This window comes from Chelmon rostratus, chromosome 17, assembly GCF_017976325.1.
Source record: "Chelmon rostratus isolate fCheRos1 chromosome 17, fCheRos1.pri, whole genome shotgun sequence".
In the NCBI taxonomy this organism is placed as follows: Eukaryota; Metazoa; Chordata; class Actinopteri; order Chaetodontiformes; family Chaetodontidae; genus Chelmon; species Chelmon rostratus.
The window spans coordinates 11260120-11275753 of record NC_055674.1 but is presented as its reverse complement, the minus strand read 5'-3'; the positions used below and the strand labels follow the sequence as shown (position 1 = coordinate 11275753).

The 15634-nt window shown below is 41.2% G+C and overlaps 1 protein-coding gene across 1 annotated transcript in view; it reads right to left on the bottom strand.

Moving 5' to 3' along the window:
* Positions 1-14321, bottom strand: part of prkar1b (protein kinase, cAMP-dependent, regulatory, type I, beta) — a 63041-nt gene extending 48720 nt beyond the window's left edge. The window contains exons 1-2 of the mRNA XM_041956895.1: positions 14198-14321; positions 12593-12780 (exon numbers count right to left, since the gene is read on the bottom strand). Of these exons, the coding sequence (XP_041812829.1) occupies positions 12593-12766 (174 nt within the window). The 5' untranslated portion in view covers positions 12767-12780; positions 14198-14321. The remainder of the gene's footprint in view (positions 1-12592; positions 12781-14197) is intronic.
* Between the last annotated feature and the right edge of the window lie 1313 nt (positions 14322-15634).

The window sequence follows — 15634 nt, the reverse complement described above, 5'->3', positions numbered from 1 at the left end:
GAGGGACCCAGAGCAGGACAGAGAAAATATTTTACAAATATAAATGGTCTATTAAAACAGAGCCCCTGTTGACAAACTCGTTAAATATAGATGCAACTACTATTATAGCTTCAGGCAAGCTCATCTGAGTGATCACATGAAGACGGGCTGACAAACCTCTCCAAGCGCCCTTTCCAACGTCAAGCATCATGTGGATTCATGTGGAGGTCAAATAATATAACAGAACTGTAAAAACCTCAGAGAAAGTACAGTGAGCATGTCTCAGTCCTGAGTGGATGCTGTCTGGACATCTGGCTGCTGTGGTATGAAGTGAAAGCCATCAAATATTAATATCTGCAGGCCTGAACATGCAGAGGGAAGAAGGCTCAGGCAGGTACTCTCCTACTCTCAGATAATGAACAACAAGGAATAAAGACATCAAAGGGGACACAGGATTGCCTCTGGCTGGCTGTTGTTTCAACTACTGAAAGCCCTGCAAGTGATGAATCTGATCTGGGTTTGTAATATGAGACAAACAATGAAAATCAGCTACATACACTTTAGTTTGCAGGGGAACATTCATGGTTAACAGATGATTGATTATTTTAATCAATCAGCAAGGTATTATTTGATTACTTAGTTGAGCAACAGAAGATTAATCAGCAACAATTAAAATATTACTGGTTTAAGTAATTTTTCAAGGAAAATGGCTTTCAAACTGTTGGTTGAACAAAACAGGCAATTTCATGATATCACCTTGGGCTTTATCAACGTGTGATGGCATTTGCCACTATTTTCTTACATTTTATACATCAAAATAACCAGCAGAGTAATCAATAATATATATAGCCTAATCTCTGGTTGCAGTCCTAGTTCAGTATTTTTGACAGTTTATGTGTATTTATGTTTATGATCACATAAATTCATTAATAAAAACATTTACTTAATTCAAGTAGCTAAACTATTTTGTTTGTGCTCAGACAATAACTAGAATTGTTCAAGCACTTTGTACACTACAACCTTTTAATATTTTAATTTCAATTATTGATCATTAACAAGGACAAGAATCAATTAGGGAAAGTGCTTCCTCAAGCCATCACACCACTATTGAGTTCATACCACCTTTAAATTTTAGAGCGCCTTGTATAATTCAAGTACCACCATTTTCTATGAAATGTAGTGAAGCAGCTTTTTCTCTATAAAACCAGAGAGGGGAGAAGGAAAAAAAGAAGACCTGGAGCAGCTGGGAGCAAAGTCATTACTGAGAGCCTTGAGCAGGGAGCAGAAAGTGCTGCCACTTCTCTCTGCTTATATAGTGACAGATAGCGACAGAGAGGAAGAAAGAGACAACCTGTGACGGAGAGCGAGAGAGAGAGAGAGAGAGAGAGAGAGAGGTGGAGACGGCAAAGAGACATAATGTCATATTATCTGAAAACTGAGGCAAACAGAACTGTCAAATCCAGACCTCACAACTCAGCACTTGCCTTCACATTCTTCCTCAACTATCTGTTTCAATCATCTCAGCAGCATAATGTAATGAGGACAGGAGCAGTAACACACAAATGCTATAATGATACAAAACAGCAGCCAGTTACACAGTTTGTCTAGAAGGCATTCATCAGCTTACACTTTCACTCAGTCTCTGAGTTGGTATCCTTTCATCTAATGGTCTTTCTGTGTCTCTCTCCCCTTTTCACCCGCTTCTCTATTTGACTTTGTCTCTCTCCTGCTCATCACGTCCTGATGTTGCTGTGATGCTGTGTAAAACAATGTGATATTGCAGATCGCACACACACACGCACGCGCACGCACACGCGCACGCGCGCGCGCACACACACACACACACAAACACATATACGCATACTTCTTGCTTACGCAGAGTCACTGCCTGAGGGAACACAGCCAGCAGGAGGAGAACAGGGGAGGTAGAGAGCCAGAGAGCAGCATCTACACACACACACACACACACGCGCATACACACACATGCACACCATCCACAAACACATGAACAGGCAGACTGCAGGTAGAGAAGAGAGCTCACACGTTCCAGCTTAATCTAACTATGACACTTCACTCTCCAAAAGACAGTGAAGGCAAAAAACAAAACAAACACAGCACTTCCCTTTCTTTTAAGAAAATACATATTCTCTCCTCACAAAAAGCTACAAGTCGGAGTCACAAACTAGCAAACACTGTTAACATGCTGCTGTCTAGAACAGTCACTAGTGATTTCTTAAATTCTCACACACACTCACTGCAACTAGTACCAATCATCTCTACCTTGTAACAAAACTTCTTGCAGGCTAACTACAGGCTAAGTTTGTTAGCAGAGGTATTTACCATGGCATGGAGGGCCCCTGGCCAGGCCTGCTGTGTGTCCCTCAGCCTGTCAGAGACACCGGGCATCAAGTCAAAGTGTGAGTGTGCCAAAGTGTGCATGAGAATCAACACACATGGGTCCCCATCTCATACACACCTGACACACACGTCACACCGCAGCAGCATCTTGCCATGCTGGTACAGTGACTGTTGTGTGTGTGTGTGTTGTGTGTGCACACAGATTTTAAGTGTGTGTGTGTGCGGGTAGGCAGATTATCCAAGTTTGTGCGTGAGACAGAGCGCAAGTGGCAAAATGTCTGCAATCCCCTCGACACAGCAGCTAAAGAACAAGACTACTGATGAAAACCCTGATCACAGCAAAAAGCCCGTCTCTCCATCGCTCCTGCGCAACTCTCTGTCTCTGCTTTCCAGCGTCTCGCTCCCTCTCTCCCCCCCTCTCCCTCTCTCTCTCTCTCTCTCTCACGTACACACTCACAATCAGGTGGCGCAATGAGCGGGCTCCTCTTGCTTCCCCCTGTCACTATGACAACTGGGTACTGCAAGCATCCTGAATAGTTGGTGGTGAGTCTGAGCAGGAAGCAACGGTGGCTCGCACACCTACATCCACACACGCACACACACACCAGTTCTGACGCCTGTTGACAGATTGCCACACATCTACAGTGATTCACTTCACAGAAGGGAAAACGTCACTTGCCTCAATACGGACTTCTGTTCTGACCAAATGGCGTGTGTGTGCGTGTGTTTTGCACCAGCGAAGGGCTCCAAACGTTCCCATGGGGATTCATCATCATCCCATACATTCTTTGTGCGCCAAACACTGGTCTGTACCATGCAGTGTCTTTCTCACTCCCTACTGATTTCAAGCTCCACCCACACACTTTCCTCTTAGGTCAGAGGGTCAGGCATCAAGTGAGGACTTTGTGTTTGACTCCAACAAGTCCTCATACTGTTCTGGCTCAGGGACACAGGAAACACATGCAGTATGACTTTTTATGGCTCAGTGTAAAGAGGAGGCTTCATTAGTCCAAGGTGAGCTGAGAACAGCTGCAATGTTTCCTTACCAGCAGCAGAGGCAAACTTTTTCTTGCTTTAGCTTTTCTGCAACAACACACAGGCTAGGCAGTTTGAGGCAGTGCCGTTTATGATCCCCAGGGCTATGAACAGTAGCTAAACACAGCACATCTGCAGTTGTTTTTTGCAACTGTTCTAACTCTCTGCTACGCTATCAGAGCCTGAGTGATTTTTATTTCAAACAGTATAAAATATCATTCCAAAAGCAAATTCCTATTCTATTTATTTAGCAACATATTTGCTGCTCTGTAATCAGCGCTATTACCCTATGTCAGAGTCTCTCTCCCCACTCTGCCTCCTTCTCTCCTCTGCTCTCCCTGCGTCATCGTTGGCGGCTGGATGCCAGAGAGAGAGGACGGGAGAGGAGGGAGAGGAGGGAGAGGAGACAGAGGACACAGGCGTAAGCAGGACACAGAAGCTCTGTACAACAAAAGTGTGCTTTCCATTAGAAACACACAGAGTGAGTGTGGGTCAGAGATTACCAGACAAAGAATGAAGGAAGACCCAGACAAAAGAAGACATACATGCACTTCCATGCACACTCACTCAATTGAAAATCACTGTTATTAAACCATTATCAATTCCAGTTTCAACTCATTTATGGACGATGTGTCATATTAAAAGAGGCCTCTCCTGTTTTGTTCACTCCCTGAACCAGTTTGCACCAAGCAGGCAAGAACAAAAGTTATGACTAAGTCTCATCCTAATAGCTGTGACTAACCAATATTAATCAACCTTACCAAAAAAGCACTGAACCCATTAGAGGCGAGCAGTCGGCACAAATACATCAAAATATGTTTTCTTCCATTAAATTCATCTCTGATATGAGAGAAAAGGAAACATCCAGAGGTGGTTACCTTAGGTAGCCCTAATCCAGTGACGTAGACAATTTCACTCTCCACTGCCGGGGCTGAAAGCATGAGAGTGAACCAAAAACAACGAGGTGCCGCACAAACACATGCACACACATACGCACACACAGGTAATGAAGCATGGAGAGCTGATCCACCAGCGGAGCTAACGGTCCACTCATCACTTTGTTCCACACCATTTACAGAATCACAATGGACAGAAAGTTCGCTGCTGTATTACACCTGCGCGTTTGTGATGTTCTCTCTCTTTATGGTTGCCACACACAGAAATAAATTTGCCTTGCTGTGCTAATGGTAACTCTCCATCTGCTACATTAATTCTCTAATCTAAAGTCTTAACTTACCTGCTAAAAGAAGGCATAGTTCAGCCTATAAATCAAAACTGAGTATGGAATTCTTTAGAGATGAAACTCCTGTTTCAGCTACTCAAATGTGAATATTTCCTATTTTCCTTCGTTTAAAATCTTAAACAGAATACCTGGATTGAGTTTTGGAGTGTTTGTTGCATAAAACAACCCATTTGAACATGCCAGGTTGGCCTTTGGGGAACTGTAATAGACATTTTTCACTATTTCATAAATATTTAATAGATATCTAGATATTTTGCAGGAAATAGTGGCAACCTGATTAACAGATCAACCAAGAAAATAAGCTTCTGATTAATCAATAATGGAAATACTTGTTACAATATATAGTTGCAGGCCTAGAATTTTTTATGCAATTTACTTGTAATAATAAATGATGCTGCTTGCTTCACCAATGTTGTGACTGGATGTAACTTGTAAACAGCTCAGGAACATCTTTTGCTTAAATCCTCCATGGTTTCTTTACATATGTACATACACTAAATGTGAGTCCTGACACCTTTTCTCTTTCTCTCCCAACAACCACAGATTAGTTGGGGAGGGAGGAGGGATGCAATGGGCAGATGACAGAGGACAAAGAAGGACCACCAGGGAAACAAGCTGAGGGTCCAATTTACCTGTAGGGGCCCCAGGGTGGGCCAGGGATGAGGTTTAGGTCTGGGTCACTGCGTGCACCCCAGGCTGATTTGACAGAATACCCTGCTCCTAGCATGGTGGTGATGACAAACAGAGGCTGGAGACACTAATTACACTGTGTTAAAAACCCTTATGTATGCAGCACACTGTTTTTAATTTTCTAAATCTGTGCTGCCAATAAGATGTATGCATACACATACCACTGACACACAAAAGGAGATTGATCTAAATAGTAATAAAGAGGAAGAGGAGGAAGACAGGGAAACAAAAGGAAAAGCAGAAGATAAGGAAGATAATCCAAACCTACAACTAATTCTCCTCTAATGCTCTCAGCGGACTCAACAAACAACCAAGCCCTCATGACAAATTGTCAATCAGAGGCCTTTGAAGAGACTGGTGGATTTGTTATGATAGGTCCTGCTGACAGCTGAATGGTTGGCAGCACAGAGAGGCTTCTCATCTTACAGGGGATGAGGAGACAGAGGCTGACAGACAGGGAGTCTGAGGAACTTTCCCATAGTGCAATGTGCTGGCATCTTTCACAGAGTCGATGCAGCAGGGTTTACGTTTGTTTTACTTGACATGCTTTGCATGCAGGGCAGCAAAAGTGGATGAGAAAAAAAACTTGCATGGACAAGGCTGCTGAGGAAAGAGAGGGGGGAGAAAAAAGGGACGAGGGGAAAGCGAGAAATTTTAAAAAGCCTGGAATGATGCACGAGACACAAACTTATGACATCCCTGCGAGCATAAAGAACACAAGGAGCATTCTGCTAATCATAACAACTCACGGCAACACAACCACAAGCAGATATACACATACTCACAGAGGACAACAGAAATTGTTTAGCAACTAGTGTGAATGCATATATTTATTATAAAAGCCTATTCCTCTTTGCATTCTGAATTATATACTCAACAAATAAAAGCTACCCATTCTGTCTTGGCTGGTCTAAGTCCTTCTCCTGTATGGAATTACCCCATTCTTTGTCATGTTCATGCGCCTTTATGTTTGTTTGTGTTGCCTTCATGCAAATTTCCTGCCTGCATCAGTGTCGTGCAGAAGACTGCAAAGCGTTGTCCAAATGAGACATTCATTTATATTAATAGAAATTAAGTAAACGATGTAAAGAATGAGCATAATATGACACAAGACATTTTTCTATCTTTATGTGATATATATCATAATATCTCACAGCCCTACTATCAACAGTTTTTAGTATTTTCAACCTTCACCAAAAAACTGTTGCTAATGAAAGCTTTCCACAACTGTTCTAAGGCAAATGAAAACCAGGGCCTTGTAAAAAGGCCTGTCAGACGCTGAACCTGGTTGCTGAAATGAATGACGTAAGATGACGAAGCAGCACCTGCAAAGTTTTGATTCGAGATCACAGAACAGGCATGTACACAGCCTCAACTCATGTCCAAGCACCAAACACAGACAGATGGAGATGAGGAGTGACGGCTGTCATGAACATTTGGTCACCAGTGCAGGTGGTATGCGATGTACAGATCAAAGTGTTGTGTGCAGTGGAAAATCACAGGAGGAAGATGTCATTAGATATGTTCTCGCAAGTTATAGAAACAGAAAGAGATGGGAAGGAGGAGGATCTCATGTGGAAACGGAGTGCCACAAAGGAACCAGGAGCCGTATTCACAAACATTCTGACAGTACTCTCAGAGGGCTCCTAAGCTAAGATCCCAGCCTAATGATTTCTAGCAAGGAGTCCTTGCTTGGGAGTGATTTAGAAAAATTCTCAGAGCAACTGTGAAGGGACTGAAACAATGACCTTAGCAAGGAGGAGTGGCTGACCCCATCACTAGGTACTACGTATACTTTTAAAAGGTGTGACTGGTTGATAAAAAAGACATGGCAATCTTAGTGAAATCGACAGTGAAATCGATAGGCCCAATCATGTGATTTAGTCTCTATTAAGACACAGTATAATTATTAATACTATTTGATCTAATGAACATCTCTATTGAATAAACTGTAAGCCGTACTTTGTTGTTTGAAAACACAGGTCTACTTGTGCAGTAACCTGTTTGTTTGTTATATTTATTTGCTGCCGTTTGCTACCATGATGGTAATTTTAGTATGTTATTTAATATTCAATTCAATATGAACAGTGAAAAAATGGCTCAGATTTCAGCAAATTCCATGATTGCTGGCCATCTTACATAAGCAGCTGTGTTAATTGACATGACTACCATTAACATAACTCTTCCATCAATTACACCAATAACCAGGATCTGGTAAACTGTAAGGGGAGAAAACTCATAATTGTAAGTATTTTCTTAGAATTTTGGCATTAAGAGAAACTTTGCATGAGGAATCTTTCAATGAGGAAATTGAAAGCAATTTGAACTCTTTGCAAGTTGATTTTCATGCACGTGGTCAGACAAAGCCAGCGACGTCAGCTGCCAGAAAACACTTTGGAGCCTTGTGAAAACGCAATGTGGCTAATTCAATAAAACAGCTGCGGTGGCAGCTGCCCACTTGATATACTGAGTAACATATCCACACTCACACATTCAGTCCTGGCACTTTTGGATGGTGCTGCCTGTTGGAAATATCTGTAATGGTGCAGACTGATGAGAAAAAGTCACAATTTCTGGATAAGTGCAGCATTCATTTGACAATCTCAAGTAGACATCTGCAGGAATCTTCACTGATTATGCACATGATTGTGACAACAGCACTGCAACAATAATCATTATGTGTTACAAATTCATTCTGTGTTAATCACCATTCAATAACCCTGCTGTTCATGACCTGTTATCTCCTACAATAAGATTTTGTGATAATAAGAAACAAACTCAATGCCTAATTACAGATATTTCACTGAAAAACTAAACAGCAATGCTGCAAACTTCTAGTAAATAATAGTGTCAAACATACTAACAAATAGAAAACATCCTGTCAGAATACTTCAAAAACTCAGCCAAGGTGTCACATGTTGCTGTTTTACAGCATGGTGAGCCAAAAATGAAAGTTCACTCTCGCAATTACACTCTGTGCTGAGCTGATAGAGACAGGGAGATGAGAACACCCATCAGAAGCTACTGTTGTAGAGATCAAAGACATCATTACCGTGCATAAACAGGCAGGATGAAAGGGAGCTAGGCGCCTGTTATTTTCCCATTCACAATGTCAGCTGAGGACTAAAGACATGTTATTATATCGAAACAAAAGTTAAAAACAAACTAGACAGACTGATGATTTAGCGGCTCTCGAGCGTGTGTGTGTGTGTGTGAGAGAGAGAGCGAGAGCGAGACAGTAGGAATACAAGAGAGAGACCAAATAGAAAGAAAGAAAGAAAGAAAGAAAGAAAGTGTGTATGTGAGAAAAAAACACAACATCAAAGACATAAACTATGAGAGCGGATGACGTTGAGACAGAGAAAAGAGATTTTCCAGATAAGATTGTGAACGCTGTATGAAACCGACCCTGTGCAGATATGAGATGAGGTTAGGTCTGGCAAATGGGGAGAAAGAACACCCCGGTGATCTAACTGGCAAAACCTGAACACAGGAGAGGTGAGATGGAATAAACTTTGTGAATAAAGGGGCTCATTGAACAGAGGATAGACTACCTTCTATCTATCCTCTACTGTTGCCTAGGTTACCGCCTCTAGTGGGCGACGAGTGCTGACGAAAATGGCTGAGAAAGAAGAAAGAGAAACACAGAAGGACATGGAGAGTGAAGCACAGGAGAAAATGGGATGCCAAAAATGTATTTTGTGATATCTCTTTGTGCTGAAAGCCAGAACTTCAGTCGGAGTCAGACACAAGACTTGTCACCTTGATTCAGCAAAATACTTATTCAGTTATGTTGTTTTGCATGAAAAAAAATGTCCTCCTGTACTGGCACTTTTTTGCACTGTAAGACAAGATTTTAAGACGTTAAGAGGAATATTTGGAGAAATTTGGGGATGAATCAAGTTTAAGAGTAGCAATGCAAAATTTGGAAAATGAGATAGACAATGAAATCCAGATTAAATGGACATGGCTTGTTGAACCAAATATTGTCCTCAAAGTTACCCTACCCAGGAGGAGAGGAGCACAATAAGCCTCTTAAATAAATGGGACAGCATAAAACATACATGGCCTGTCTCAATTCCACGAATGACTGACCTCACCACACAAGCACAGATTTTCAAAGGCTTGACTGGTATAGCACTGGGCAACAGTGGACCTCTGGGGGCTGAAAGCCTGCAGTTTTTTTATTCTAATCACTTGTATACAGCAGGTGATTTTAATGACAGCCACTCAACAACACAGACTTTTCAAGCCTTGCTCCTTAAGCAATACAATAGATCCTTAGTATGTTAAATAATGCTGCTTTCATCCTGAACTTTGGCCTACAAAAAAGGACATAAGCATCAAATGATACTGTACCATTATAGTGTCAATAAGTGCGCAGAGTGTGAGTGCGAGATGACAGACTCTTATGCCACGAATCAAGCATCTATTTAGGTCGTCAAAGAATATGGGTACCTTAATTCATCAAAAACACTGCACCAGGCTATATAAATAGCATTAAAATACGTTTTTGCTTTTCTGTACATCACAATGGAAAACAATTCCACAAAGTCTCCCAGCTTATACAGGGAAATCATTACTAGTTTAGGATGTGTCCTCCCCATGCATCCTCTTGATATTGGGGCACTTATCCTTGGAGCAAAACTCCAAACTGCATTTCCTCTGGATAATCAAAATAATATTTCCTGTCATGTAAACAGAAATATTATGTGGCGCTGCAGTCATGTACGTAGTCAGACTTTTTTGATGACGTTTGACGTTTGCTGAGCTGACAGCCAGAACAACAGTAGAATGAGGGGTTACAACCAACAACTGACACTATCATCAGAGCCTTCAGGTGGATGCAGGGGTGGAGGTGGGGCTGATTAAACGCTACATGAGAGCAGTGGCAGCAGCAATGTAGATAGTCTGACACTTGCATGAAAAGTGGAGCTGCAGCAGCACAGGCAGCAATACTGAGCAGAGCAGGACAGCTTAAATACATTAATCTATTACACAGGGTGTGACAGATCAGTACAGCAGAGAGTGGAGCACGTCACATGCAATACTGTATTCCACTATTAACATTTTATTTTATCCTTGCTCAGCCACCCAGCACTGGTGCCTCTGGACACCAGAGCCCAACTTATGGAAAATAGATACTCATATGTACAACAGCCTATTTACCTATGCTAGCAATGTAGTCCTAAATGCTAATCCTTTATGTAAATTATCTTCTTAATAAGAATATGAGCACATGAACATCGTACAATTTAAACCTATGTTTTTTACAACACGATATGCATTTTCTTAACATAAAGGGATTGGTTCCCAACAGAAAACCTCAGGCTCAATGTTATGGAGATGGGATACACATAGGGGAAGTGTGCAGTATGTCATTTTACAGAATGGTGATGAATCACACGCAACATGCTACTGTATGCTTCTGCTTCTATCACATCCATTAGTATTCTGGTTGCCTCTCTCACTATGCAGCATTACAGTCTCCACTAACAGCAGCAGTAGCTTCACTAGCAATGCTGTGCTCATGTCGACACTCTGTCTCCTTCACCACAAAGCTCTGTGGGGGCCACTGCTCCAGAGTCTGATAGCAGACAGATCCAAACCCAAAAACGAGTGGGAGGAGCAAAGGGAGCAGCATGACCTTGACTTTAAACTTTTGTACATTTTGTCCTGAAACCTTGGCCTCATATGTTGTAGCTGTGGAGTGTTGTTGTAAGGGTTATAAATGATACACACACACACACACAGGCAAAACATAAGTTAAATTGACATGACGGAGCCTTTGATTTTTGATAAAAGCAAACATTGTGGAAAACATCACTTATCATGTTAAAAACTGATCAAATCAGATGACTCTCACATGCTAACACACACGCACACACAGTCATACGTATCACTGCAGCACAGATGGAGACCCTCCTGCAGGCATCAGGATGGTGAACTGTGGCCCTGCTATTTTTGATCTCGCTTAACAATCAGTTCTCTTGTTGGAGGTTTCTTATCCAGGCCTAAACTCTCCTTAGGCCAACATCAATGGCATGGGAGCTCTGCCTCATACACCTTTATGACCTATTTGTGTTTAAGTGTAAGAGTAGAGCCCATTGTTTAGTGAAACAAATCTCATGATCCACTCATGGGCAAACTACCCATCTGTGTCTCTGCGTGATCAAAGCCAAACAGTGGGAAAGAACATCCATTTAGGCTGAATTCTGGGACACTTATCTCACATAGTAGGCACAAGAACAGTTTATCTGTACGTCCTCTGATAATTCATAAAAAGCTGAAAAACCCCAACAATCTTAGCTGAGCTTGCTTGTATCTTTAGATGTACAGCGCCTCTTACTATATTCCAAGTAATTGAGCTCAAAAAGCAGCTAAAAAATAAAGCAGGCATCAATGGAGCAGCTTTCACGTAAAAAGCATCTTGCCCCTATAAAGGTGCCAAGGCATCAGCTGAAAAGAGACAGACACAAAACACACACACTCTGAGGAGTCATGTTGTTTGTGGGCCACGGGGAATGTGCGACAGAGGTTGCCCCTGTTTTAACCTGTTTTCTAGTTATGATCTTTCTTTTCCCTCTTCTCACAAAAGCCTACTGTCCTCTCTGTAGCTGTTATCATTTCATGAATGTGTGACAGACAGATAGACAGACAGGCAGATACAAACAGTGTGTTCCCTGAGCCTGGAAACAGGACACTGGCCTTTTATGGGTGCTCCTCTCACATTCCCAAGTGGCTTCTCCCTATTATAGATGAAAAATGAAAAGCTCTGTTCTAACAGTTTGAGAACTGTCTGCTTTTTTTTTTTTAACACAGTAGCTAGCTGGGATGCTCTTTGCCTGTTTGTATGTGATGGTGTTACAAATATCAGTTGAGAAGATACAATGGAGAAAACAAATAAAAGTGTGTTTGTTTACAGTGTACAAATAGATTAAATGCCAGCTCACTCTATGAGATGTGTATTTTTACATAAACAAGTATCCTGCCTGCAACAACCAGTCATATCATTCAAAGACTCATATATTTGCTACATTATGCTGCATTTTGAGAATATATTAATATCAAAGACATCTCAATCAAGAAATCACTGTTTGATAACCGGCACACACTGCACACATACACACACGTCACTTATCACATTTAGGTTAAATGTACATTATAATTAACAACTTCAAGCTCATAACACAAGATTTCAGGCGACACAGAGCTCGACATTACAAACACAGCGACTCAGACTAAGAAACCTGAGTGATACAAACACAAAACTTTGTTATCACCAACCTTCTCCAGCTTTTCAAAATGCTCCCGCAGGAACTTCATAGGACGCTCAGGCTTAGCGATGCAGAGGTTCACAATGCACTCTTTGAGGATCTGCTGGATGTTGTGCTTCTGCACAAAAATTTCACAGCCCTTCAAACTCTCGTCTTCTTCCAGAGTGGAGGAGGAGGTGGCCATCTTATCTTTTATCTCTGTGGCAGTGGGAGAAAACAGGGTGGACCATGAGAGGAGGGGAGGGAAGGCAGAGTAGAAAGGGGGATAGAGGAGGGTAGTGGGGGGTGGGGGTTGCGGAAAACAGAAATGAGGGGCAAAATGCAGTGTACACAGTATGATAAGAGGACAGTATGATAGAGAATGGAGAAGCAATGGGTCGTGGGATGGAGGTGAGTGAACATTTCACAGCCTTCTGCTTATGTTTCCTGTCACGGACCTCATGACATGAACTGTTGTCAGTGCTCAAAACAGACAGTGTATGATGACGGTAAGTATTCTGAGTTGAACAAGGCAGACAATTTTGTAACTGTCACTAATAAAGTTGGTGGCACATGGGTGATAGTTGGGCAATATGATGATATAGACCATAAAAAATATAAATTGGCCAAACATGAAGTATGATTTTCTGTTTACACCATGGTATCTGTTTAAAATCTATGGGTGTATTGGGCCATTATGGACAATGTGATTAAACGTCTTCATTTCTGGGCTGTCTACTTACCCAGAATTAGAGATTCCTGTCTGGTTATTTTATCTACAAACAATTCCTAAGGTAATTTGAAAAAAAAGAGGAATATATAATGATATTTCTACTAATATTACAATATATTACAACATAGCAATATCTTATTCATATACCAGGATCCCCGGACAAAAGTGCACGCCTTTTACCTATAGGCAGGTGACCAAGGGAGCCATTGAACAGTATTCAACGCTTAAATTTAATGAGGGTACACACCTCACGCAGAACTGATTCGTTACTGCATCTGATGCATGACCATGTAGCCCCTTAATTTGTTCCTTTGTGGATGAAGATGACTGAACATCAATGTTCTGTAAAGTAGTACTTTAATGGAAATAATGTTATTTGCTAAAATAAACACTTCAGCAGGTGGAGGTAAAGCAAATTATATAGCAGCGTATGACAACTGACGACAGCTATGATTATGTCAGACTACAGTTATGTCAAATAACAGCAGTGTGTCTCATAGCAAGCCAGGAAGCTGAGCAGGTGTAGCTAACTGTAACTACCCTGTATCACTTCCTCAAAGGCAAATCACTTCTACGATATGGCTTTTTACAGCATAATACATCAAAGTCACTTATGACTTCAGGACATGGCATCTACCGAGTGCAGTTTCTTCACAGCAAATAGCAAAAGCAGTGCCCACATATAACAATTTGTATATTGTTGAGCTAGTGATGAAACTCAGCACCTGTGCAGTTGCATTCAATAGACAGCTAACCCAGCTAGCTTGGCTAACCTTACAATGACAACCAAACCACAACGAAGGGGAATTACTGCGACGTAAACGCTATAAAGGGCCTGGTCTAAGCCGTTAGTTTTTGTTCGTAAAAACACTGTCTAGTCGGTGCTCTCGCTGGTGTCCCTACCGTTGTTTTTGGAGGATGCTCAGTGAGAAAACACCTCGCTGTTGGTGGGAGATTGGTGAGGCGCCGTTTGTCAGACGGGATGCTGCCGTTGCTCTGCCTCTCTGCTACCTCGTCTCGCTCTGCGTCAGTCCCGATGACGTCAATCCATCATCTTCTCGACCGCAGCGGCGCTCTCTCGAGGCCAGCAGTAGCGAGCACGCGCCAGCCCATTTGCAGGTATATATAAAAAAAAGGTTTAAAGGAAACATTCACCAAAACAAAGCTGAGGGACTTGGGGTGTATTTCAGTGATATTGAACAAAAAAGGGTTTAATTTGTATTTTGAAGATGCATATGTGATGCATAATTTAAAAACGTGTTAGAAATACGTGTCGAAATATTATGTTATAAATTCATAAGTCCAAGGACCCCAACTCACTGTCACATTACAGACATCACAAGAAAACTCTCGAAAAACATTTAGTTAATTGGAGTTTTCATATTTTATTTACTCAACTGTTGTTGGTGATTGGCAGTTCCAATTTTTCTCATTTTTATTTCCCAGTATGAAAGTCTAAATGGTGTTAATAAAATGCATTCTCCAAACACATATGGTGGGGAAATAGGAAACCTTTAGTTGTGCGGATTTTTCACCATTAATTTATTCAACTTTTAGTGTCATAGTGTAGCCTATTTCTAAAATAAATTAACCAAAATGGAAGTCTAAATGTCAAAGCTTCTCTACAGTATCAGGAATAAAATGAAATAAAATACCATGTGTATTTTTTGTAAATGGAAAACTAAAATCCCTCAAATTCACTAAAACCCAGAAAATGCCAGAAAAAAATGTTAACATTAATGTCTCTAAATCCCAAATTCATCATGGGTGCATTCACTGAGATATTACAGTGTTTCTAATTCACATCTGTTAGCAGTACTTTCAAGCAGAACTGGGTCTAACATCCAAGTTAGCATTCAATCAACAAAACAGATTAAGAGATTGTGTCAGTGGACCAACTCAGACAGGTGCGACCTGATAACAGGAAAAATTCAAGCCTTGGTGTCCTAGAAAGTAACACATATACATAGATACCCTGGTCTCCACACTCTCTGTGCATTACTGTACACAAGCAACATAGAATACACATGGCAACTTGAATATATTTACCTTGAGCCACAGACCAACCAGTGCCACAGTTCATGTAGTTTGTATGAATTTGATTAAATGCTAATCTATTTGGGAATGTACATATTTAACCGTACTATTAACCGAAATAATAAAAATCTTAAGTTTTATAAAACTAGATTTAGGGCCCCAGTAATGCAGGATCTGCCTATAGATCCTTCATTTCAACTGGATATCTTGCTTTAGTAGTTCATATTACCCAAATGTAAGGGATGATGCATTTAACCAAATTGTCACAAACTGCACACCATAAAATCTGGGCTTTGAGGTAGA